Consider the following 24,876-nt stretch of genomic DNA (forward strand, 5'->3'; position numbering starts at 1 on the left):
CTCGCCCGACTGGCCCTTGAGAAAACCGCCTAGCAGGTACATGCCGACTGGCCCTGCTCCCCCTGGCCCTGTACCTTGACGCCCTTGGCGCCCGGTGCTGCCCGCTGAGGTAGGGGATTGGTGGGTAATTTCCTCGCTACTCTATCAGCTTAACTCGGTGAAATACGCATCCCGGGCAGTACTCACCAATCTCCATGAAGAGCTCCTCGACACCGGTACCCGACTTTGCGCTCGCCTCCGCGAATAGCAATCCTTCCTCCTGTGCGTACTGTTCTCCCATCTCCTTAGGAGTCTTGCGGTTCGCAGCCAGATCCGCCTTGTTCCCGACGAGCATGATGACGATGGAAGGGTCGGCTTGACGCTGGAGTTCGCGGACCCATGATTTGGCTTTCTCGAATGAGGTCTGCAGGTCAGTTGTGCACATGTATGAATGTCTCATGAACCAATAGTATGGACGCAGACGAATCAGTATCTGCACGCACCTCTGGTGGTTGTGTGATGTCGTATACGATCACAGCCGCATTTGAGTTCCTAAAGTATATAGGTGCGAGGGACTTGTACCGTTCTTGTCCGGCCTAGAGGGGTCAGCTACATGCCCGAGGCGGCTAACGATGCTTCCGCAGCTCACAGTGTCCCAAATTTCAAATTTGATTGCTGTGTTCTCGTCCAGGTTGACTGTTTGCGTGAGGAACGCGGCGCCGATAGTTGATTCTCTATACCTGTTAGCTCCAGAACCCCCATAAGGCATGTGTCGTGCTCGAGCGCACCTGAAGTCTGAGAATTCGTTGCGGACAAACCGCAAGACCAGACTAGACTTGCCGACCGCGCTTTCACCTGTTATTGTCAGTCAAACTCGGTCCGAGCGGGGATGCTCAGAGACAAGGCATACCGAGCAGTACGAGCTTGAACGAGGTGGTCCGGGACATCTTTGCTGGTAGCGATCTGAATAAGCGGATGTGAGAGTAGGTGCGAGCGGAGGTAGCTGGATGTGTAGATGTTAATCAAGTGGGTGAGATAGGTGGCAACAAAGGTGAGGTATGAATGGGAGCGGAGACTAGAGAGCGGTGCGTGTGACTGTTGTGAGTGACGTGATGACGTCTGTGCGAGATCGTAATGGCTTGGCTGGTAATTGATAAAGGGGTTTCTAATCAAAGGGGTTGATCCCGCTAATCAACGGTCATTCTCCCACGGTTACTCTGGAGTCCTCCACCTTCTTTGAACCTGCCAGCTGAGAGCGCCATTTGCTTCGCTTCTGCAACCTTACTTACCTTGACTTGCCATGACAAGATGAACCACTATCCAGCGCAACACAACGGCAGCTCGGGAGGAGGCGGCCCACAAGGTGGTGGCTTCAATTCTCAGCCCCCAAATCGCCCGCACATGCCTCCTGGTCCTGCACCGTACAATCAGCAGCAGCAAGCTTCTATCGACTACCCACCCTACCCACCGCCCCCTATCCCAGCACGTCAAACTGGTCCTCCTCCTCCGATACCTCGCGCGCCGCCGCCGATGCCTCAAGGCGATCAGGCCGGTCCCAGCGGGTACATGAATCGCACGGCTGAGCGGGCCCAGCCCTACCGGGCCAATGGCGGGGGCGCTCGTCCTCCTCCCGGTGCTCCCGGTCAATATGGAGAGCCAGACGGAAGGGGCGGCTATCTGCCTGGCCCAGGATCAGGTCCATCCTATGACTCGGGCCGGGCGTCCTATTCGCAGCCGCCGCCGCGTGCCCAGAATGGCTCGGCGTACTCTCCCGAGCAGAACCGAAATCAGTCGTCATACCCTGCTCTCCCACCTATCCACTTCACAGATCGGCCGCCTCCTCCTCCTTTCTACGATCGCTCGGATGATCGGTATCAAGGATTCTCGGGCTCGGTGAATGGCTATGCCGCGCAAGACCGGGATCGACCGAGGCAGAACTTTACGACGAAGTCTGAGAGGCCAGGGCGAGGGAGAAGTCCGGAACGTAAGCTTGATTCTCTGCTCCTCTGGTCATGTCTTGTCTGGTCAGGTCCTTGAATCTCTCCCCCTTGTGCTCTTCTTCTTTCCCTCCTTGAGCCCTCGGCTCGCCGCTCTTCTGGCATGCAGCACGCCCGGCTTGACTTCTAGCTCGTTGTGAGGCCGGGCTTGTAACAGGCCGATATACGCCAATTCACTCCTCCCGCTTCCACTTCTTCGGATCTTCCCCGCTCCTTGTGAGGATTGTGTTCGGGTGATCTGGGAGACTGTCCGGCCTGAAGAGAAGGGACACATTCTGAGCCTTGATCCGCCGTCCCGAGGTTGTTTGATCGCTTGACCTCACTTGATCCTCTACTCTGTCTCCAGCACATGTGAACCTCGGCGGACGGAGCTGATGGCTACTCTCAGGTCCGCGACCCCCACCAGGTCGATCCGCCGACGGGGCAGGCAGAGACGCCCGAGCAACCGACCACCGAGCCCAGCTCGAACGCCAATGCCGGACTCTCTTCGTCCGGAACGTCAGTGTGAGTGCAAGTCCAGGCCGAGTCCCCAAATTCCGCCTAGCTGACAGGCAGTATGAAGCGGACATCGATGGTCTGAGGGCGAGCTTTGATCGATATGGCCAGATCAAGACGTACTTTGATTTGGTCAAGCAGCGTGGGATGATCTTTATCACCTATGTGAGCTTTACAGTCGTGCAGTATGCGGACTGAGCTGATCGCGGTCCAGTTTGACCTTCGTGCGGCTGAGAGAGCGAGAGATGGGATGCACGATACACTGATCAAAGACCGTCGGGTACGTTAGGGACCTCGGGACGAGAGGGCCTTTAGCTGAAACTGCAGATTGACGTCCACTACAGTCTACCCAGGAAGGACGATCAAAAGCACCCTCCAGACAAGGATAGCAACCAGGTCAGCTTGAGCTGCCGGCTCGACGTCCTGAGAGTGTAGCTGATCCTGCAGGGCTCGGTGGTCGCTACGCTTTTGCGCGGTCCATACCTGACCATCGACGAGGTGGGGAGGATGGCCAATGAGTACGGCGATATCAAGACGGTCCGGCCTGGCCGTAGTCCCGAGTCAGTCCACCTGTGGATGGGTGAAGCGTACCATGCTGAGTATCTCAGGCAAGTAGTCGTCGAGTACTACGACGCACGAGGAGCAATCAGGTTCATCGACATGCGGAATGGCCGTCCATACAATAATGGAACGCTCGAGCTGCTCTTGATCTGGGACGAAACAGAGCAAGCCGGTCCACCACCTCTGTAAGTCCACCTCGCAGCTCCTTTGCAGCACAGCTGACGTTCTTAGCCCTATCTCCATCGGCAGAGACCAGGGTCAAAACGGAAGCAACCAGTCTGGACGGCATGGACCAAACGGAGGACGGGAAGGTCGAGGGCGCAGAAACAGTCGAGTCGACCGTGGCGGGAGAGACGGGCCGGATGGGCGCCGGCATGGCGGTCCACCTGTCCCCGGGGGCTACAGGGATGGGCCTCATGATGGGCGAGGGCGCAGCCCGGATCGTGGACCCGATAGGAGGGGTTCTGGGGGCAGCTTCCAAGGTGGGCCGAGGGGACCGCCGGGTCCTCCGCAGGGATTGTCGCAGGGCAGATATAACGATGCTCCGCCACAGACAGTAAGCTTTGCACGGCCTGTGTTGTGATACTGAGCTGATAGCCCAGAATGGAGACGACCGACTCGAGCGAGCTCGTCAAGTCCAGGATCTGCTGGCATCGCTTAGTGGCGCCGTCCCCGCTGCTCCGAATTCCGCCTATCCTCCCCAGAACGGCAGCTATCAGCCCCACAATGGCGGTCCACCCCCTCTTGCCCCTCCCGCACCTCGACCCTCCGATCCCCGCCTGAACAATCGGAACCAGCCTCCCCCACAACATGCCGGCGGACCCGGTGCACCCCAGTACAATGCCCCACCGGCTGCCTCATATGTCGCACCTCCGCCCATATCCTACGGCGGTCCTCCTAGCCAGCATTCTTACGACTACCCCGCGCCATCCGCTGCGCCCCCGGGAGGCGGTGGTGGTGGTGGTATCAGCGACGGTATCCCGCCCGAAGTCCGCTCGCTCCTCCAAGCCAATAAAGTACTGCATCATCATCCCTACGTCCCGCCTGCGAACCCGCGTATCCCTCCTCCGTCTTCGCCTTATCGCGCCGCCCATGCGCTGCCGATGTCCCCAACGGGGCCGCCGCCGCCGTCGCAGGGATACGGAAATGGACAACCCTATCAGCAGAATCAGCAGCATCAGGAGGGCTACCAGCCCGCGGCGGGTGGAGATGTGGGGAGCTTGTTGGCTATCCTTGTGAGTCATACCTGAGTGATGTCAATGTCAAGAGAGTATAGCTGATCCTCATAGCAACAAAACACGGGCAGATAGCTAGGTCCCGCTCGATCGAGTCATGGCGCGATGGCGGGAGAGTCTGGATAGCTATGTGAGCTTGGGGCAGCTTTGAGAGCTTGGCAGTCGAGGATGAGAGCGGTGAATTACCAAATCGAGACAGTTCAGACCAACGAGACACATTCACATGCAACAACTATATCATCACGCCACCGTGGGTCGACCCATGTCGGAGCCCTAAGCTCGGGCTAACTCCTGCTGACTCTTTGTTGGATCGTATCACCTATAAAGCTGTGCAGGAGCACGTGCTGGCTGTGAAACAGGGCTGATGCTATCTGGACCTCGCTTGGATATCAAAGGAGGACAAAGGAGGATTGAGCTCGGTGCCTGAGCCGTGCCTGTTGCGGAATGCGCCGTTTACGCTTCTTTGGGGCCTAGATCCAGGGTGTTTGCCGGGTTCCCCCGCGGCGGAGGGAGAATAGCGTCCGGAACGGCAGGTAGCCAACTTTGTTCCTCCCTACGATCTGTGCCTGGTCGAGACCGCAGCTTGCTGTCTCATTGGACCTCGCGCCATGCTGTAGCATGCTGTACCTGAGATCTAGAAAGGCGGATGTGGCTTGGGGGCCGAGGCTCGTGATCATCGTGCTGCCGTTCAGGAACTACAGTTACTCGTAGAAATTGCTAGAGGAGGCATGTCCGAGGTGTAATCCACCGAGGCCGCGTCAAAGGTCGGCCGAGATGTCTCACATCGCTCAGCTTGACTCCAACATGCCCGAACAAGAGCGGCCAAGTCAGCCTTTTGCTTTACTACCATCTATTATCATCCTCATCACGACTTAAAGTGCCGCACACCAGCCGCTCCGTGCATCCCCTCACTCGCCCGCTCGAGTCTCCGCCAGTCGCAAACTCTGCGATGCAGCCAGCTCAGCCGTGGCAGCACGGGACGGATCCGCGTCTCCAACATGCGGCTGAACCTCCTCGATACCGGCCCGAGGACGGGTCCGTCGTTGATGCGGCTGGGCACAGGCTGGAGCAAGCGTATCAAGCTCCTCAGCCTGGCGGCCTGGACTCGGCTGGCGGGGCGGACCAAATCAACGCCACACATCCTGCAGAGTCGGTACGACTGCCCACCTCAGCTCCGCTATCGTACCACCCTTATCACAATCAACAGGCCGGGCCAAGCAGCTACTCGGGATACCACCAATCCCAGCATGGCGCGTCGGCGTTCTCGTCGCCCTACGAGGCTCGACCCAGTGATGCGAAGTCCTCCTTCTCCGGCTCCGCAAATTTTGCCCCTCCACATCTACCTGGAACGATGACTCAACCTCCTATATCCATGCTCGACCCTCGGCGGAGCCAGATGCCCTCTCACCCCTCGGCGGGCAGGTCAAGGCATAGGCACCATCCTCAGTCTACCACCACTCGGGTGTATCCAAACGGGACGGTGGGGCCGAGTCTCAAGAGGGGAATGGCGTGCGGGTTCTGCCGCAAGAGAAAGCTGCGGTGCAACGCGGAAAGACCCGCTTGCTCCAATTGTCTCAAGTTTAAGAAGGAGTGCGAGTACCAGCCTCCGCCAAAGGATTCGGACGATGAGGATGAGGGGGAGATGGGTACGTGCAGCTGCATCTACATGGGATTGAGCTGACAATTAGGCTATCCAGACCCCCTCACTACGCCCTCATACGGTCCGTCTCACATGAGCGGGTACCGGACCGCCTCGTCCTCATCTTTGAGCGAAAGCTTCGTCTCTCCAGCAGGCCCACATCATTTCGACTTTCCTCCTCCACTCGGCTATGACATCATGCCCCAACGTGCGGTCCAGCCCATGGGTCCGCCTGGCTTTGGCACCTCGCCGGACGGAGTGGTACCGCGCCAGTACGGCTCGTCCGGGTACGGCTACCCATTCAACTCCCTCCCCATCCCCTCCGACCAACCGGTCATGGGTACGCCGCTCATCCAGGCCTCATCCGCGCCGGCCCATACTTCCGTCTTCAACCACCCTTCAGACCCTACCCAGCATCAATTTACCCAGTACGGTACCCTCAGCTTCCCCCCATGGACCAATATCCAAGACTCGCCCTCCTACCCCATGATGACGACCACATCCCTCCCTGGCCAGCCGGCCGCACCCATATCAGCAGTCGAGCTGCCTGAACAGCTGGACATCAAGCCGTTCATTCAGGAGGAGCCGGCCCATATCTACCCTCGGCGCGAACCTGAGCAGAACCTCTCCCATGTCGACCCTCCTCGCTTTACACCTCCTACCCAGCTCCGTCCCAGCCACACTCTGAGCTCGGTCGACTCGGCGCGATCTCTCCGCTCCATCCGGTCGTCTCCAGATCCGGGGGAGGCGCCACCGCCGAGTATGTTTGTGGATCCCAACTCACCCTATACGTACGATGAGCCACCGCCCAAGCACAGCGCGCTCTTCTCGGCATTGACGGTACCGCCTATGGCAGTAGTGGACCCGATGGATGGGTTGACGGCACGGCTGGGCGAGTTCCTTTTTACGCCAATGGAGCCGCCCAAGGCAAGGGCGAAAGAGCAGGAGAAGGTGCAGGGCCAAGATGGACCAGCTCGCAAGAGGAAGCAGAGCATTAGCCGAGATAGGCGGGAAGCGGAAGGAGCTGGCACTGCGCTGGTACAGCAGAGGTTGGAGCCGGATGGCTTGACAGACTCGGCGAGGGAGCAACTGTCAGTATCCGCTGCGAGGAAACGAGGGATAGAGCTGACTAGCGCAGCTTGAACGTCTTCCTCACCCATTCTAGACTATTCTTCGAGATGTCTGTACCCCGCTTTCGACAACGACTTACCTTTACGGATCGCCGTCGTCCAGCCTTGTCCCTCTTGAACGCGATGGTCAGTTCCAGAGATGTAGTTCGAGCCCTTTACTGACTCTGGTAGTACCTCTGGGCATCTCGTATGACTGCTGCTCCCAAAAAGTCACCGATGGAGGAAACGTTCTTCCAGGCTGGCTGTCGGTCTCTAGAGTCACAGACTAGCCGGCCAGATCGATTGATCGATGGGATGCGAGCGGGCATGCTGCTGAGCGCGTACGCTTATACAAATGGCCGATACCATGAGGTTGGTCCTTGATCTGCTGTGGAGCGTGCTAGTAGAGTCTGGCTGATCTCAACAGGGCTTCATCCTAGCTGGCGTAGCTGCTCGTCTCGTCACTTCGACGGGTGTTCACCAGATCCCGTCCTGCACGCTCGGACCGCCACCCATTCGCAATCCGCTACTGAGGCAGATGACCTTCCTCCTGCCGCCGCCGGAGGACAAGCTCGAGCTCGCTGAGCGCATCCATACCTTGTGAGTCAAGCTTTTCGCCGACCCTTTTCTAGGTCGTACACAAGCTGATCTCTCTAGCTGGGCTGTCTACTCTATCGAACGATGTGGGGTTCTTGTCACCGGCTTCCCAAGCGCACTCCGGGATGAAGACATTATGACACCCTTCCCTCGTCCGCTGGTAGATATAGCCTCAGTACGTGTACTCATTGCATGGGTGGCGACCAGGCTGACATTCGTAGGGCAACGTTACCAGCAAAGACGACACGACGGTTCGAGATCTGTACCGCTTCTCCTCGCTCGAGGTAGAGGATGATAGCCGATAGTGAGCTACTTGGCGTTTCCTGTTTAGGGTGATCAGAGCTGACTCCTCAGTGTCAAGTGGACAAAAGCAATGACCATTCTCGAACGAGCGACCAAGCTCGCCTATATCGATCCGACCGAGGAGAGCGAGTACGCCAAAGCTTGGTTCGCCTACCACACCGCCCACCCGTCCGTCTCCGTGCAGGAACCCCTGGCGATGCTGGACCAACCCAAATACCGCTGTCCCCGCGACTACAGGCTAGTCAAGCTTGGTCTGGACCAGTTTGTGCATTCGATGGGTGTAGAGGGCATCTTTCCGGTGGATAGGAAGCGGAACGCTCAGATTGACGGGGCGGCGGAGCCGTTCATCCCGAGTCATAATCTGGCTATCGTGAGTCCCTCATCCCCGTAGGATAGGTTCTGAACTGATGATGTTTTTAGCACCATACCCTTGCGGCGACTCAGATGTTCCTCCACGACATCAACTCGATCGAGTGCGAGAATGCCGATGCACTCGCGGCTGCGAGGAGGTCGGTCGCGCTGATCAAGAACGATCTCATCATTGTATGTCGACCCTCGGATAGGGTGTACCCTTGAGCTGACTGTCCAGCCCGTTTCCGATGTCGAGTCGTTTGTGGTGGTCATCTGGGGCATGGTCGCCCGTACTCTGCTCAAGGAGATGCACCGGCTTCGCCTACGGGGCGATCATGCAGGTGCGGCCCTGGTCGAGGCAGAAGTAGATGTGATGTTGGGTGAGATGCAACGAGTCGGGGAGTCGATGGCCGAGTCGTAAGTTTCCATCTCTCTCGTACTCGAGACACCAGAAGCTGATCTCCATCAGGCGGTCTCAAGCTCTCGGGCTCGAGGCTTTGAAGGCCATGGATTCTAGGAGCTTCACCAGGGATCAGAATTGATTTGCGGATATGATATACGGGACAATCTTAAGTAAGGAGTGCGAAGGAAGTAGCCGATAATCGCGTGCGGACAACATCTAATACAAGGCATGTGCATACTGTACTTGATGTGACAAATTTTTCGGGTAGCTACACTTGAGTACACTTTGATCATGCAAATAGTCCCCCGTGCTTCTCATGATGATCGCCTAAACCAGCTTGTGGAACTCGCGCCTCTTGGTGCGGGTGAGGGACTAGCCGGTGGGCCTGGTCGAGCCCCTCCGCTTCCTTCTGGACTATTGTACATCAGCTACGTAGCCTTTCCTCATATCTTATATTGCTCGACTTACGCGTTCCCAGACATAGCTTCAATGGCCTGATTCACAAGCTCGTCCGGCAAGTCTGCGGGAAGACCTAAAATCAGCAGCGCTCACGCCATACTAGCAAGACTATACTTACTGGCATACATGTGCGGATCCAGCGGCGCATATCCCGGTGGAGGCGGACTATCTCCCTGTGGACCCGCCCTCGTTCCCTGACTGATCCGAATCGTATCATCACTCTCCCCCGACCCGCTCCCGTTCCCACTCCCACCACCTGTCCGAGCAGTCAAGAACCGCTCATCGTCCTCACTATCACTCCCATCCTCACTTCCGTCCTCGCTCCTCTGCCTTCCGCCGAAATTGTGCCTCATGGATGTCCGAAGTGAATGTAGTGATATATCGAGCAGATTGGGTGTAGGTGGATTATGGTCCATTGGGGATTCGGGTACGGGACCGTCTCCGTCCTCCGAGTCGCTCTGATAAGGGGACTGTAGGATCTCGCTGTCTTCCTCTTGTGGGAGATCATCAGAGTGAAGACGCTCGAGCGCGTTAGGTGAGGGGATACGAGGTGCAACGAGAGGTGTGTCGGTAGGTGAGACGTAGTCCGCCCCGGCAGAATCATCTTGCGCGACCCGGCCGAGAGCTCGACGCCGACTACCCGAGGTGGATGGGCCTGGACCGGACTCGCTCGCGCGCAGAGGGGATGGAACGGCAGGTACCGAGCTGCCGAGGTTGATGGATTTGCCGGCCCGCCGATGTCGCTGGGAAGAGTTGGGGGAGCGAGGTGGCTGACCTGATGGGTTGGCAGGTATTGGCCGTCCGCTGCCACTCCCGCCTCCGCCGGACGAGACCGAGTTGAATGACCCAGTCCGTGGCTGCTGTGCCGACCTGTTCCTCGCCGCCTCGAGCAAAGCGCCCACACCGCTGAACCCAGACTGCCCCGCTCCGGGCGAGCCATACCCCGCATCCAGCAGAATACTGCCCGCATCACTCCCGTACGCCGGTGGAGGGGCCAATGTCCCCGTCATTGGCGCCAACCCCCACTTCTTGACGTTCGCCTCGATAAAGACAAAGCCGGCTTGACCGAGGTTGACGTGGATCGTACACGGTCCGTTGGCGCCGATGGTGGGGAAGAGGTTGAACCGCTGCAAACCGGAATAGGCGTCCTCCATCTTCCGCCCGTTTCGAGTGAAAAAGACCGTCCCTGTCCGCGGTCTGTATCCTACGCCCAGGACATCCCCCTCGTTCAACTGCGGACCGTGACTCGAGGCCGTGAATGGGTAGTCGTGCGATTTGAAACCGTCGCTCGCAAAGTAGGCGACCGAGTGGCGACACCAGCCCGGCAGCCTGAAGCTGGGGTATGGCTTGGTGGCCAGACCGACGGCGACCTCGGTATTGGCTGGCTTGTCATACATCTTTACCTCCCAATAGTATACCTCGTTGAGCTTTGGCAGAGGAAGATTGGCCATGACGGAGTTTCCGCCGCCTTCTCGAGCAGGCATCCCGGGACCGTCCGCGAGGAAAGTGATCTCCGTGCGGGACTGAACGTAGAGGGAGAGATTATCCTCGTAGTCCGGCTCGAACGACCACGCCGAGACGCCCTTCTCCTGGATCGAGAGAAATTGTGACAATGTGATTTCGGAAGGGGTAGAGCCGGGTGGGTGAGAGGTCTGCCAGTCTTTTGTCCGCCGATACGCCTCCCGGACGTCTGGGTCGACCGTCTCTAGCCAGCGAGACTCGACGCCTTCCACCCCTCCTTCTCCTATTACGCCGTCCCCCTTTGACAGATCCAGCGGCCCGCCATCTTCAATCAATCTGAATATCAGCTAATCGTCCGTCACCAAACGCGAGATCTGAAGCTCACCTGATCCCCCGTCTCCGCTTCATATATAGCATCGCCACCAGAAACACCAGCAAGCCCAACAGTACCGTCAAGACCACCGCCAACATCGGGATGAAAATCAGCAGCATGTTGTTCATTCCCGACCCCTGGTTCCCGGACCCCTCACTAGGCTCCCTCGGCGCCGGGATCTGCGGTTGTGAGGGGTACGGGACCTGGTCCTGCTCCATATCCGCCCGGTATAGCCGCATGACCTCCTCAATCTCCAGTACCGCATTCCCTCCTTCCCAGCTCTCCACCTCCATCGCCTTCGCCAGAGGCACGGCTACCGCTGACGCCATTGTCACTGGCGATAGAGGCGGCGAAGAAGGATCGGCCGTATGCCTCGTCAATGGGGAGATGAGGCGGGTGAGCCACTCCACCCCGGGCTGGATCCGATAAGAGTATTGCACCGCCGTGAGCGATGCGGGGGAGAGGTCCGCGTCGACGGCGTCGGTAATGGAGAGGGTGGAGGTGTCCATCGCACCGCTCTATGAGTCGTTGCCGCAGATAAGAGGTGATCGAATGGGTGGGATTGAGCACAAAGGCGGGATAGGGGGTCGGAGGAAAGTTGGATGAAAGGAGGTACCGCCGCTGGATAGGTGCTGTACGACGAGTTTGTATGCGTTATACCGAGAGATGTAAGGAAGGCATGTACGTCTAGCTCGGTCAGCAATGTACCCCAGCCAAGATTAGGTTCACAGCGCAGTCGAGGTGTAGTGCGCGAAATGCTGGAAGCCTGGCCGGTCTTGGCTTCGCAACAAAGCAGGGTATCTCGATCGCACTCGGACTTCCGACCGAGGAAGGAAATCATGAGGTCTGAGACAAGGTGGACATACCGGTGACGTTCCGCGTTGGTAAGGTACGCAGCTACTGATCGGCGGACACGAGCTCGCCGCTCAGCGCTCAGAACCTAGGCTTGGCTGTCGTCTTGGGGCAGTTCGAGTGAAGCTTGTCCAAGCTATGTGTTGTAACTTTCCCCGGTATATTGCTATAGCTTGCTAGATGTATGGCCTGTATGGAGGTAGATGGAGTAGATACGCAGGCATCGCATCGCGCGAGTAATCACAGCAACAGCAGCGGAGACGCGATTGCCGACCTTATTCGTGCCTCCCCTCTAAGCAGGTGGTGCATGGCCGGCTACAGGTCAAGCCTTCTTCCTCCCGTCCGTACCGAAACATCTCCATATCCGCTCCACGACCCTCAGCTTATCGCCTCGACTCAGCCTCGTCTCCTCCACCATCCTCAGATCGTCAAGGAACGCTTCCCGCCCGCTTCCGCCAAGTCCAGCCGCCCATGTCCGCATGCCCGTCACCGACACGATGAGGAGACCTCTATCGCGGTCGGGCAGCTCTTGCGTCTTCTTGGGCGCCGTGAGAAGGATACGCTCGATCTCGCTTATATGTTAGCTCGGGAGCAGAATGGTCGAGGTGGAAGATCTTACCGTAGACCGTTGAAGTAGGTACGTCTCCTGCTCTTGCCACGCTTCTCGCCTCGCCAGAGTCCGCGCATCCACCCGCCGAGGCCGTAAAGTACGAGCAAGGAGGGAGCGAGACCGACAAATGCGAAAGTGAGCTGTTGAGAGCGGAGGAGGTGGTCGAGCGAGAGTAAGGAGAGAGACAAGTCGGTCTGAAAGTCAGCTCTGACATCCGATATAGGAGATGGGTCTGTCAGCTCACCTTTGTCTTCTGCACCTGGATGAGGAGAGTGCGGATCAAATTCCCCATCAGAGCGTTCTTGACAGGTGACTAGCAGAGTTAGCGACGATGCAGAGCGCTATGCATCTACACATACCTGGAGCTCCTTCTCGTAGACTTTCAGCACCTCCTCCATATCACCCGAGGCTACTTTGGCACGCAAAGCCTCCAAAGCGGTACCGTCGAGCTTGTAGTAATCCCTGCCGAGATCGAGGACCATGCGTTCGAGGGACTATGAAGTCAGCTTGCTGTCTCATTGTGAAGACGTGTTCAGCCAGCTCACTTCCTGGTCTGACTTGACGGTAGTCGGCGCAACTCCTAATCCCTCTCCGCCGCCTCTCAGCGTCTTGCCGACACCTTCCAGCGGTTCCCAGACCCAGCTGACGACGAAACCCTTGACCGTCTCACGAGCATTTGATACTTGTTCTTGAAACCAAGCCTTATTCCGTGCCAGATACCGTCCGCTAATGAGGAGTGTGGGGGGTAGAAAGAGGAGTGGGAACCACAACCTCGTCAGAGCACTTGGTCGACGATGTTGCGTGAGAGTGGTGTCCGTAGATGAGCGTATCCGTGGCAGATGAGTGGTCAAGATGGTAAGTAGCGAGCTGGGTGTGGCAGTCGCTGAGATAAAGTCCCGAGTAGGCGTCACCGCGGACTGTCGGGACCGCTTCGACGTCGGCGTGGTCGCCGCGGTGGGTATTTCGAGGACTCGGCACAGCGTCCCGTAGATCCGAGTGATCTCGTCCGTAAAGTCCCCGTCCGAGCCAGACGACATGGAGCTGACGTCTGCCCATCCTGGACCGTCCGAAGCCAGCATGCCAATCCGTCTCGCCATGTTGTCCCGGGCGGACGTGAGTGCTTTGATGGAGGATAGCATCTCGCGCCGGGTGAGGGTATAGGGAGAGGTGATGGACGTCAGGGCGGAAGAAGCGTTAGGGAGGGGTCGGAAGAGTGCCGAGCGGGAAGGGAAGTGGAAGGCTTTGAGAGAGTCGATGGAGAATGACCGGGGTTGAATGGCTGTGTATAGTCGCAGGGGCAAGCCTGAGAGCGTGAGCTATTGCTCCCTTATCTCTACTGTAGCTGTACGGTGAAAGACCCACTCTGCACGAGATAGGTAGCGATCTGTCTCCGGCTGTTCACGTTCCGCTCCCACCAGCTCCTCTCCTCTTCAAGCTCCAACGCCGCGTCGATCAAAGCCTGAATAACCTCCTTCCAAACCATGGTCACCGCCCGCCCGACCACCTCTACCTCGATCGCCCCATTGCCATCATCTTGTGAGAAGCCTGATGTGCTGGTTCCGCCCTCCTGCGCCAACGATCTCAAGACGGCGATAAGCTCGTCTCGCTTGACGGGGCCAGATCCGCCCAATTTATGCAGGGCATTCTCGAGCGCCGGGCTGGGTACTCGGGCGGCTACGGCTGAAGAAGCGCTAAAGTTGACGGGAAGCGTCGAGAGCGCCGAGAGCTGCTGAAAGAGCTGCTCCTCTGCGAATGTTGGGGGTGTGGAGGTCAGCAGCCAGGACATGGTCGATGCAGGTGAAGGGGAGGGTCGTAGAGAAGCGAGGAATTTGGCTGGCGCCGAGCTGGCTGAAGCTGCAGCTATAGGACGCCGATCATGACGCAGGACGCACGGAACGGAGATGGAGATGGAGATGTATCTCCTTTTTGTGTGTGTAAACAAAGGGGACCCCACTATGGTCCGTCCGTTCGTCGTCAAGCTGCATCAACAACCTCTTTTCTTCCCTTTCACAAAGGCAATCAGCGTCTCAGCAGCTGTGCTACAGCCTGCTTACCAGCTGTCTGACCCCCCACCATCGTCAACACACAACTCAGGCGGGGATCACCTATCTGCCACGATGAACAGGCTGTCTCTCGACGACCAGTCCCAGCCGCCACTCCTGTCCGATACCCCTTTCACCGCTAGCACGTCCGGCCTACCCTCTCCAGGTCTCGCATCATCCACCGCATCTATCGAAGATCTCCTGACGAGCGAGACGTCTGACGGACCTCACCCTTTCGGTCACGCCCAAGACATCCACACTGAAGATGTACGCTCGGACCCTATTCTCAACAAGCTGGCCAAAGGACAGGGCTTGATTCCCGTCAGCCCGGAGGCAAGTTTGCGGAGGAATCCGAGCTTCAAGGCGAAGCCTGCTCCGGCGAATATGAGGGACCAGGCAGTGGGACCGAGGATGAGCAAGGCGGCGGCGCTGCGAATGGGGATGGAGTGGGAGGATAAGAAGCCGGCGGGGGAAAGGAGGCAGGTGGACTTTGCGAATACGCCGGGCCATAAGCGGAACAACCTCAGCATGGTGAGCTTCCGCCTGCCGTTTCCCTCCAGAAGTGGTCCATAGCTCACCCGTAGGATATCGCATCCCTGTCCAGCCCGTCTATGGCGCCTCGTCAGAACCGCACATCACAGCTTCGTTCAGGCGGGCTGACACCCTCTGCTTCCGGCCCAATACGACATACAGCCGAAGAAGTGTCAGCGCACGTCAAGGCCAAGAGCGAGGAAGACAAGGCGAGGCGAAGGCAGAGCATGGTCATGCCGTCGAGTCTGAGTGCCCCTTCCATAGTAAGCTAGCTCCGATTCATATATCGGCAGAACATGCTGACGTCCAGGCACCACGTATGAATAAGTCCTCGATGCTGCGTACTGGCGGTTCCAAACCCCCTCCTACCTCATTCGACCGCTACCTCACATCCACCTCGACCAACAATGTGCCACCCAAGCCGAAGGCCGCAGTCACCCCGAAGCCCAAGACACCTACAAAGGCTACATTTGACGCGCCGTCGGCTCAGGCAACACCGAAGGAGGAGAAGCGGCGATCTTTCATGGGTAGCATCCGGAGTTTGGGGGCACCAAGCATCGTACGTTCTGGCCCATCGTGATGTCTGAAGTGAAATTACTGATCGTCTAGACACCAAGACTTAACAAGACAGCCATGCTCAGAACCCCTCAATCCGCATCAGCTAGCCAAAGCACCATACCTGGCCTCCCTCTCGACCGTCCCCCATCCGCAGTCACACCACGGCAGCCGCCGAGCTCATTCCGACCGACCAGCGCCGGACCGGGCGCTAGCAGACCACCTCCTGATTCCACCCTGTCGCGCACATCGTCCATCCGCGAATCGGCGCCGTCTGTGGCGGGGTCGGCTAGTCAAACCGGGGCGGCATCGGCTGGGCCAAGGCCGACACGGGCGAGTATACTCCGAGCTGGACTGGGAGCAAAGATACAGGCGGGGAGATGAGACGGACGGGGTGGGTGAGAGTCGGGTTGACGACAGGGGCGGCAAGGATTTGGAGAGCAACCGATCTTGGAACGACATCAATGACGATAACGAATACATATGATACGCATATACGAGGACATGTCTACCTTTCTGCAGTGGAGCAGTACCAGTGCCGGCGTACACAACTGAATCTCAATATTTACGATGGAGTGCCCTCGATCCAAGCTGAGGATGGGATGACCATCCATGCCCTTCCAGTCCCGTCAAGGAAGTCCGTCTAGACCGATCAATGGATGTCATAATCTCCCCTTGACCTGATGCTATAAGTAGATGACGTATAGATTGGGACACTAAATTCCACCAGCTCTGGGCCATTCTCACGTTGCCGACTCGTCCGTTCATGCCGGAATTACGCCCGCGAAAGCAGGGTCCTCTCCAAGATCCGAAACAAGGACCCAGGCAAATAGCCTTTGGAAGTGGTGTTTCACTGCGTTTCATGTGGCTGATTCCCCCACTTTGTCCTCGCGATTGCCCTTTGACTCCTTCTCGCAGATCAAAGGCTATTCTCCTTGACGACCGTACATACCTTTGAGCTCTTGGACGATGATCTGTGCCCTGCTGGGCGAAGGGGTTCAAATGCCTCTCTGCGTTCCCTTATTTGCCTCTCTTCCCTTGTACCTGCGCTGTTCGTTCTTCTGACTCACCTACACATTCTTTCTACCCACTTTCTTTACCCGGGCGCAGGTCGCTAGAAGATCTGGACATTCCACCTGGCTTGCTCCACACTTTCAATTACTTGTTCCTTGCCTAGTCACCCAAAGCAAGATGCGCGCCACTTCTCGCTCGAGCGCTGTGGCGTTCCTGGCGCTGAGCGCCTCGACTGTCCAAGCTCAATTCATGTCCTAGTGAGTAGACTCCGTTCTCTGTACTTCAGCTGTAGTGCCATCAGTCCGGGACAAGCTGACATCCCCAGTGGCCACAACGCACTTACGCGGACCCGAATGGACCCGATTCTTAACCCCGGCGCAGTCGCCCCACACACCCACATGTTTGCGGGAACGAACGCCATCAACTCGAAGATGACTGGCGCATCGGTACGGGAGGGGGACTGTACAACTGCACCTATCACGGTTGACCAGTCTGGGTGAGTTGCTGGTCCCTTGTTTGGCTTGATAGCGATTCGTTCCCATTCTCATGGGCATCGCAGGAACGTGCTTTGATCACTCGCTGATACCATAGCTACTGGATCCCCCAGCTCTACTACAAGCACAAAGACGGACGATACTCAGCCATCTCTGGAGACGGTATGGTCACTTACTGGTTCATGGGGCGAGGGTTCGACAAGGCCAAGGGCGAAAAGCTGGCAGTCGTCCCTGATGACTTCCGGATGGTCGGCGGGAACATGACGCGCGACTTTCTCGATCTGAGTATCCCCAGCCATGACGCTGTCAGTTTCCAATGCTTTGGGCCGGGGTACGACCGTGAGTCTTTGTCTGATTTGGCGACTTGGCGAGAGAGAAGGTTGGCGAGAGAGTAGGGGTGCGGGCGGTGGCGGGACTGAAACATCGAGTGAGACATCGAGGGACGCGGAGGAGTGGATGGCGGGTACTTCATCGGATACTCAGATCAGATACGAGCAGGAGATTGAGGGCAATACTGGCCGGCCAGACCGACTCAGCTACATCCCAGCCGACTTTGAGTGCGAGACTATCCGACCCCAAGTACTTGAACATCTTAATCAGTGCCTTGAGAAACGGACACTAACTGTCAGATCTACTTCCCATCGTGCTGGAATGGGGTCGACTCGTACAAGGAAGACAACAGCCATGTCACGTACCCAATCGGGAAATTTGACGGGGGCAAGTGTCCTCAGGGGTTTGTCCCCATGCCTGCGCTTTTTATGGAGAGTGAGTTAGTCACCCTGGACGTGCTGGGTACCATTGGGGAGTAAGCTGATCAATATAGCATACTACAAGCCCAAGCAGAGTCTCGGGGCGGACTACGAGTGGTATCCCGGCTGCTTCGTACTGTAGGTCTACACCAAACAGCTTGGTTGGATAAGTAGCTGATTAGCAGCGCGAACGGAGACAACTTTGGACTGTCTTTCCATGCCGACTGGATCAACGGTAAGTCTGTGATGGCACCGGTGTCTGGGGTTATGCTGACATCTAGGATTCCCAAGTGGCCTCCTCGACCAAGTCGGTGAACAATGTCCTGGTATGACGGCCGACCCGATGGGGTGTCCGCTACTTGCCAAGTACAAGAACACCAAGCAAGACTGTCAGATGCACGGTCAGATCGTCAATGAGGTGAGTGTACAGGATCCAGCAGTATACGAGGCTGAGCTGATGAAATCCTAGCCCGTCGGGATCCAGACCCCGCTCGCCAAGCTCCCCGGTAACAACCCCGAATACAACTCGTCCCGCGTTGCCAACAACCCCAAGAGGATGAGCGCGACTTACACCGAGGCGGCATCCGTCATCACCCTCGATATCGCCCAAGGCGGTTCCTGCAAGTCTCAAAAGTGCACCGACTACGGCGGAAAACAGGGCGCGGTCCAGCCGGACATGGGCCAGCCTATGGGACCCATGGACCCTGCTCCGGCGCCTATGGAGCCAGCTCCTGTCAAGCTCACTCCAGCCGCGCCCGTCAAAGGCGCTCCCGCTGAAGAAGCCACTCCTCCCGTCTTCTCCTCGGCGGTACCCATGCAGCCCAAACCCATGGCGCCCGCGTCCTCGTCCTCCTCGGCCGCTGCCGGTATGAGGACCCCGAACTCTTCGATGGGCGGAACTCCGGGTGCCACCGGAGATGAAGGCAATGCGAGGGGTGCTTCGCAGATTGGGGCGGGATTGAACGCTGCGGGTGCGTCAGGCAAGAAGACGAAGGGGATGTGCAAGCAGAAGAGGAGGCTCCCGGCCGGCCATTGATATGAGCTGTCACGCCCCGGAGGCGGGCAGTATGAGTAAGAATGAGTGATCTTCTGTACGCGCTGTGCTGTAGGGAGGAGGGAGAGGCAGCCTTAAGCCAATAGCTTGCGGATGTATGGACTTGCTTGGTCGTCTCGAGCGTCTCGAGCGTCTCTGCCGTCGCTGCGACGTTGGTGGAACGTGGCGATGACGTAGCCTCGGCTATCGGGCTTTGCATCATCCCCTCCCCCGATTCTGGGGTCCTCGGCCTGCATCCGCTTCGCTAATTAGGCTTCGCTTCTCCGGTTCTGCTGCTGGTACAAGCTGACCACACAGCTGTCAGTATACCTCAACCCGACATCAACATACGGTCTAGGGAACCCGACAAGATGGTACAGCGCACGACAATATACACGCTGCCCTCGAAGAACGGAGGAGGGGCCGAGACGGACGACGCGAGCGGATCGGGGTTGAGGGATGAGATCGAGGCGGGGTTGATGGGGACCGGGGAGGTGACTGTGCCGGGAGAGCAAGAGGAGGATAAGCAGTGGGCGTTCAAGCGAAGCGTACCGACTGTAGTGCTCTATGACGAACAGGGATTGAGGTGAGTTTGGAATCAATAGCTTGAATGGCAATCCCGGGGCGAAGGAGATTGGCTGACATTCAGGCTGTACGACCGAATTACCGCCCAAGCTCCAGAGTACTACCTCTTTCCGGACGAGCTGAACCTTCTGCGCAACCACGGTCCGGAGATCGCTCGGTCTATGGGCTTCCCGGGTGCCCGGCGTGCCCTCACGCCGGACGAGCAGGAAGCGGAGCGGGAGCAGGGCAAGGAAGAGCGCAAGAAGCTTGAGCAAGAGCTGGAGCAGGAGCACAGGCCCGCATCGCCATGGAAGCCTGCGAGGTGGGGAGATGCGGCGGTCGGGAAGTGGAACAATGGGGTGAATGGGGAGCAGGGGATGGGAGGCGGATTCGAGCGAGGCTATGATGTTGTCGAGCTGGGTGCAGGGTGAGTCAGCTTCTGCAGAGCCAAGAGCGAAAAGCTGATTCGTAGCGCACTCCGCAAGACAGCACATCTACTCACTGCCCTTGCTGGCACCCTACCCGACAAAACTCCAGACAAGATACCCATCACGTATCACCCGCTCGACCTCTCTTACCCCGAGCTCGACCGCGTCCTCGGCGAAATGGACGAGGCGTATGGCGACAAGCTAGCGGGCAAGGTCGAGTGTATTGGTCTGCATGGCGACTACAATGCCGGTCTGCAGTTCATCAAGGACGGCAAGCTGTCTGCTCTGCGGGCAAAGAAGGAGTCGTCCCCTGATTCGATCGGGCCGGTGACGCCTCAGACGGCCAATATGGAGTTGGGCAGTCCTACCGAGGCGGATCTGGTCACTCCACCGCCTACTGCCTGTCCGCCCCAATCAGCCGGGATCGTCGACCCCAATAACACCTCGGACGACGTGGACCTCTCCCAGACCAACGATAAGTGGACTCGCCCGGAATCGCCCAAGTCAATCCACCTACCCAACGCGGTGACTAGCACCGAGGCCACCTCGCGTCCGCTCCATATCGTCTTCCTCGGTTCGTCCCTCGGTAACTTTCCCCGGGAAGCGGCTGCGCCGTTCCTCGGTTCGCTGCCTCTGCACGATGGCGATACCCTACTCCTCGGTCTCGATGGCCGTCCCGCTCCGGGCGAGGAGGGCAGGCGTAAGGTGGAAGTGGCGTACAATGATCCCGCGGGTCATACGCGTGCTTTTGAGGAGCACGGGTGGAAGATCGTCGAGAGGGAGTTGGGGCTGAGGGATGTGCCCGGAGTGGAGTTTGTGGGGAGGTACAACGAGGCTCTGGGTGAGTCAGCTTGCACGACGAGCCTGAACGAGGATCGAGCTGACCTGATAGGCCGGCATGAGGCGTATTTCCGCAGCAAGGCCGAGCAGACCATACATCTTCCCGGATCAGGCAAAGATGTTAAGCTCGAGAAGGATGAGCTGCTGAACATCGAGTGGAGCTACAAAGTAGGTCTGCTCCCTTGCTGCAGGATACCTCGAGAAGCTGACTCGATCAGTACTCGCACGGTGAAGCTCTCGACCTCTTCCAAGCTGCCGACCTGCGAGTCATCAACTCGTGGAAAGCGCCCGACTCGGAGTATCGCCTCTGGCTCCTTGAGCGACCTCACGCCAGGTTCTCCGCGGCCCCCATCATCGAAAAGAACACAGTGTCGTCAACACCCGTCCAAGATGTCGCGCTGGCTGCCCCGGAGGAGAGCAAGACGGCGGCGTGTCAGGGCGTACCGAAATGGAGTGACTGGCAGGCTATGTGGAAGGTCTGGGATCAGTACGTCCGCCTCGCCTTGGCTGCTCTTGGTCAAAGGCTGGAGCTGACTCTACAGCATCACGCTGGGTATGATACCTGAGGCGATGTTGCACACCAAGCCTATTGATCTACGCCATATCTGCTTGTTCTACATCGGGCATATGTGAGCCGCCTCCGAACCAGTGTCCAACTGTAAGCTGATGAGCTAGCCCCACTTTCCTCGACATCTACCTCACTCGCTTGACGGACGGAAAGCCCAGCCACCCCGAATTCTTCAAAGACATCTTTGAGCGCGGAATCGATCCGGACGTTGACGATCCTACCAAGATCCACGTAAGCTGAATCCTTTTGTGTACATAGCACCGCTGATATCCAGTCCCACTCTGAAGTTCCGGTAGAAGAAGCCGACTGGCCCGCCCTCCGCGAGATCCTCGCATTCCGGGACCGCGTCCGCCTGCGCGTTCGAGACGTCTACCAAGCCCTCAACGACGGCAGCATGCCCCTCGACCGCCGAGCCGGACGCACCCTGTTCATGACATACGAGCACGAGGCGATGCACGCCGAGACGCTTCTGTACATGCTCATCCAGAGCGCGGCGACTAGGCCCCCCACTTGCCTCGCCACTCCGCAGTGGGACGTCCTGGCCAAACGATGGGCTATTGAGGCTGCGTCAAACGCCAACGAGATTGTCTCACTCCCGGCAGGACAGGTTGAGATCGGCCATGATGATGCGGAGGACGAGGACGAGCAGTATACCTCCCCTGACGCCTGGGCGGGACACGAATTCGGATGGGATCCAGAGAACCCTCGGATCAGCGTCCAGACTCCGGCGTTCAAGATTGACACCCTGCCCATATCGAACGGCGACTACCTCGACTTTGCGGGAAAGACTGGTTTGGTTCTGACCAAAGACTCGGCGCCTGCGTCGTGGGTCCAGGAGGATGGAGAGTGGAGGGTGCGGACGCTATATGGGCCGGTAGGGTTCGACGTGGCGGGCAGGTGGCCCGTCCAGGCGAGCAAAAACGAGCTGGAGGCGTATGCGCGGTGGAAGGGCGGTAGGCTGCCGAGCGAGGCCGAGCTGAGGGCGTTCTGGGCGCATGAGAATGGTGCGCGGCCGGCGGGCCAGAGGGCCAATGTCGGATTCAAGAACTGGCATCCTATCCCGTGAGTCAAGTCTTTTTTGCTGGAGGGAATGAGCTGAACGAAAAGGGCCGAGAAGACCATGATCGACAACGCCGGCAAGAAGCTGCACGGCCACAATGGCGGTGTTTGGGAATGGACGACGACCGAGTTCCAGCCGCTGGAGGGGTACACCCCGAGCAAGCTTTACCCGGGCTACTCGTCTGACTTCTTTGATGGCAAGCACTTTGTCGTGGTGAGTCTCCTGCCCTTCTACCCAGTTTGGCCGGACTGAAGCTGATATGTATCACAGCTTGGCGGATCATACGCTACCATCCCGAAAATGGCGGAGCGCAGCTCGTTCCGGAACTGGTATCAGGGCAACTACCGTTTCTCCTTTGTCGGTGGGCGGGTCGCATATGATGCCTAGGAGGTCGAAGTCCGCTTTGGGACCGGCAATTGTGTATAGCAGCGAGGACAAGGGGGGAACGTCTGTTGTAGCATCTGCAGGATGAGGAGGGTCTGTTATGAAAAGGGCTGTCGATGTATCTAAAAGTATACTCTTGGACATCTTGCAGTGCTTATGGCTCTGCCTGGCCCTTCTGTCGTGCTGTCCAAGTGATAGTAAGCAAAGCAGCGCTCATCGGACGTCTTCGCATCAGCGCCGAAACCGCCGATAATACCCCGCTTGAGCGAGGCGGGGTGATGTGGAGACTCCACCGGCGCGAGATCGTCGATACCCGAAAGAGCCCCGCCCGGCCCGTCTCGCCTCGAGCCAGGTTCTTTTTCCACCCTCCTCTTGCTCTTCTCTTTGTCCTCTATTGTATACTCACCTGCTGATCATCATAAACACTCCAGAGCATACCATCGCTCACTGACTCATATCGAGACAGACCGGTAACCCGACAACATCAATCACTCATCGTCAAATCCACTTCATCACGCCTGTCATCGCTTGTCAACATGAGCTTCCGTACGGCCTTTACGGGCTTCCGAAACGAGGCTGCCTCTGCTACTTTCCGGTCTAGGCCCACAGGAGGTGCTGGAGGAGCGGCAGGAGCAGGAAGGAGAGCGTACACCCAGGGAGGAATGTATCAGGGCCCGTCGGCGTTCAGGAAGTGGGCTGTCAGGCTCGGTGAGTCATCTATCATCATCACTGTTTGACTAGGGCGACTAGGGGACAGCCCGGCGACGAGGGCGCTGTCGGGACAGAGAGGAGTGATGGGCACCCTCATCCATAGCTCCCGTTCTGCCGCTTCGCCTCCTGCTCATCGGCGAGAGAAGTCCCAGGGAAGAGGGAAGAATGGCCGATCCGGCCCCAGCCGACCGTATGTCCCACACGAGCTCTCGCTGACCTCCTCAGCACTCACAATAGCCTTTCCCGCCGCGTACTTTACAGGCGCCGTCTTTCCTCCTAAAATCGTCCTCCTCCTGTATCCGCGCTACGCGCCCCCACCGCCCGCCGGGGACTCGCCGCAGGGCAAGGCGCTGATGGGGGAGACGGAGAAGGATTTGCAGAAGCTGTGGATCGTGGCGAGGCTGAGAACGAGAGAGGGGTGGTATGAGACTCGTAAGTCTGTCGCTTTCCCTTCATCTGGGTTCTCGATGAGACAAGAGGTCTCGGCAGGGCCGGAGGGCGAAAGCACTGTGCTGTGGGCGTCGGAGGCTGAAAGAGGAGCGTTGAGAGGGGCTGCAGAGAGGCGAAGAGGCGCGATGGGAGCGGGAGAGTCAGCGCTGATCTCCAGGACCGTACGCCCGTTTCGACCCCGACAAGATCCACAACTCCCTCACAGCCGGATCATTGCGCGGACCAGGAAAGCTCGCTGTCCCGCCTATCGTCTTCTCAAAGGATGACGAATCGGAAGCTATCGGTGAGCTCCTTGATCCAAGCACTTCTTACCGCTTGTGTATTTAGCCTGGCGGTAAGCTGATACACCCTAGCTGTCCTGCATCTCGGTCGTGCGCTGTGTGGCCACGATGGGATCATACATGGCGGTATCATCTCGACTGTCTTTGATGAGAGCTTGGCGCGGAATGTGAGCTCCTACATCGGTCCCTGAGCATTTGCTGACCTGCAGGCCCTGCTGAACCTTCCTACGCATATTGGAGTCACAGCGAACCTTAATGTCAACTACCGGTCCCCGCTGCACGCTGATCAGGTGAGTTTCCTCGCTTTCCTGGTCATCCGAAAGCTATTCAATGACAGTAAGCTCACTCAGTACAGTTCGTCGTGGTTCGTACGAAGCTCGACAGCGTTAATGGCCGAAAAGTCATGGTGAGCGGGACGATGGAAACGCTCGAGGGTGAAAAGATTGCCGAGGCTACGTGAGCTCCTCGACCTCCGCTAGGGAACCTGAGCTGACGAGTATAGCGCGCTGTTCGTAGAGCCAAAATGGGCAAACTTTTTGCAGAGCAGCGGAGTGACGGCTGCTCTGGGAAGACCACTGCCTTCTTCTTCGCCGGCAACGACGCCAGCCGTGTATGCTAGCAAGGCGAATTAGACGTTTGGGATCTGAGGGTGATGGAATCGCGAGGGCGTAAATGCATAGGATACTAGTGGTACATGATGATCTGATGGTTGAGTACTGATACAACTTGATGATGACTCGTTTACAGC

General features: G+C 58.0%; 8 protein-coding genes across 8 annotated transcripts; 5 read left to right on the forward strand and 3 right to left on the reverse strand.

Annotated features, from left to right (window-relative positions):
* Positions 1 to 29: 29 nt before the first annotated feature.
* On the reverse strand, positions 30 to 926 carry MKK02DRAFT_44976 (small GTPase superfamily; the record flags this gene model as incomplete). Its single annotated transcript, XM_053093175.1, has 6 exons — positions 30 to 136; positions 187 to 403; positions 483 to 575; positions 629 to 713; positions 768 to 834; positions 890 to 926. 6 exons carry the CDS (start codon positions 924 to 926, stop codon positions 30 to 32), a joined length of 606 nt encoding a protein of 201 aa, XP_052946048.1.
* Positions 927 to 1,287: 361 nt separating this feature from the next.
* Positions 1,288 to 4,544, forward strand: MKK02DRAFT_33502 (uncharacterized protein; the record flags this gene model as incomplete). Its single annotated transcript, XM_053088729.1, has 12 exons — positions 1,288 to 1,963; positions 2,107 to 2,192; positions 2,365 to 2,480; positions 2,528 to 2,636; positions 2,671 to 2,751; positions 2,799 to 2,867; positions 2,919 to 3,031; positions 3,080 to 3,217; positions 3,264 to 3,588; positions 3,635 to 4,267; positions 4,339 to 4,397; positions 4,472 to 4,544. 12 exons carry the CDS (start codon positions 1,288 to 1,290, stop codon positions 4,542 to 4,544), a joined length of 2,478 nt encoding a protein of 825 aa, XP_052946049.1.
* A 672-nt stretch (positions 4,545 to 5,216) lies between these two features.
* Positions 5,217 to 8,808, forward strand: MKK02DRAFT_44978 (uncharacterized protein; the record flags this gene model as incomplete). Its single annotated transcript, XM_053093176.1, has 11 exons — positions 5,217 to 5,913; positions 5,956 to 6,997; positions 7,045 to 7,162; positions 7,208 to 7,387; positions 7,443 to 7,615; positions 7,673 to 7,787; positions 7,834 to 7,916; positions 7,967 to 8,285; positions 8,336 to 8,458; positions 8,505 to 8,683; positions 8,736 to 8,808. The coding sequence occupies 11 exons, from the start codon at positions 5,217 to 5,219 to the stop codon at positions 8,806 to 8,808; spliced, it is 3,102 nt and encodes a 1,033-aa protein (XP_052946050.1).
* A 325-nt stretch (positions 8,809 to 9,133) lies between these two features.
* MKK02DRAFT_26556 (concanavalin A-like lectin/glucanase domain-containing protein) lies at positions 9,134 to 11,471 on the reverse strand (the record flags this gene model as incomplete). Its single annotated transcript, XM_053087217.1, has 6 exons — positions 9,134 to 9,216; positions 9,247 to 9,362; positions 9,405 to 9,732; positions 9,904 to 10,925; positions 10,975 to 11,174; positions 11,280 to 11,471. The coding sequence occupies 6 exons, from the start codon at positions 11,469 to 11,471 to the stop codon at positions 9,134 to 9,136; spliced, it is 1,941 nt and encodes a 646-aa protein (XP_052946051.1).
* Positions 11,472 to 12,136: 665 nt separating this feature from the next.
* On the reverse strand, positions 12,137 to 14,210 carry MKK02DRAFT_37082 (ATP synthase regulation protein NCA2-domain-containing protein; the record flags this gene model as incomplete). Its single annotated transcript, XM_053089555.1, has 6 exons — positions 12,137 to 12,386; positions 12,434 to 12,618; positions 12,669 to 12,737; positions 12,784 to 12,918; positions 12,970 to 13,727; positions 13,787 to 14,210. The coding sequence occupies 6 exons, from the start codon at positions 14,208 to 14,210 to the stop codon at positions 12,137 to 12,139; spliced, it is 1,821 nt and encodes a 606-aa protein (XP_052946052.1).
* A 331-nt stretch (positions 14,211 to 14,541) lies between these two features.
* MKK02DRAFT_33506 (uncharacterized protein) lies at positions 14,542 to 15,936 on the forward strand (the record flags this gene model as incomplete). The annotated part of the gene is made up of 4 exons (XM_053088730.1): positions 14,542 to 14,997; positions 15,051 to 15,260; positions 15,308 to 15,556; positions 15,607 to 15,936. 4 exons carry the CDS (start codon positions 14,542 to 14,544, stop codon positions 15,934 to 15,936), a joined length of 1,245 nt encoding a protein of 414 aa, XP_052946053.1.
* A 3,277-nt stretch (positions 15,937 to 19,213) lies between these two features.
* On the forward strand, positions 19,214 to 22,689 carry MKK02DRAFT_25530 (uncharacterized protein; the record flags this gene model as incomplete). Its single annotated transcript, XM_053087056.1, has 11 exons — positions 19,214 to 19,428; positions 19,492 to 19,601; positions 19,662 to 19,833; positions 19,879 to 20,675; positions 20,727 to 20,842; positions 20,893 to 21,161; positions 21,217 to 21,303; positions 21,350 to 21,473; positions 21,517 to 22,304; positions 22,350 to 22,515; positions 22,573 to 22,689. The coding sequence occupies 11 exons, from the start codon at positions 19,214 to 19,216 to the stop codon at positions 22,687 to 22,689; spliced, it is 2,961 nt and encodes a 986-aa protein (XP_052946054.1).
* Positions 22,690 to 23,222: 533 nt separating this feature from the next.
* MKK02DRAFT_44982 (HotDog domain-containing protein) lies at positions 23,223 to 24,760 on the forward strand (the record flags this gene model as incomplete). The annotated part of the gene is made up of 7 exons (XM_053093177.1): positions 23,223 to 23,394; positions 23,623 to 23,829; positions 24,005 to 24,130; positions 24,201 to 24,295; positions 24,338 to 24,418; positions 24,484 to 24,584; positions 24,631 to 24,760. 7 exons carry the CDS (start codon positions 23,223 to 23,225, stop codon positions 24,758 to 24,760), a joined length of 912 nt encoding a protein of 303 aa, XP_052946055.1.
* Between the last annotated feature and the right edge of the window lie 116 nt (positions 24,761 to 24,876).

Source organism: Dioszegia hungarica, assembly GCF_025882075.1.
Source record: "Dioszegia hungarica strain PDD-24b-2 chromosome Unknown MKK02contig_8, whole genome shotgun sequence".
NCBI lineage: Eukaryota > Fungi > Basidiomycota > Tremellomycetes > Tremellales > Bulleribasidiaceae > Dioszegia > Dioszegia hungarica.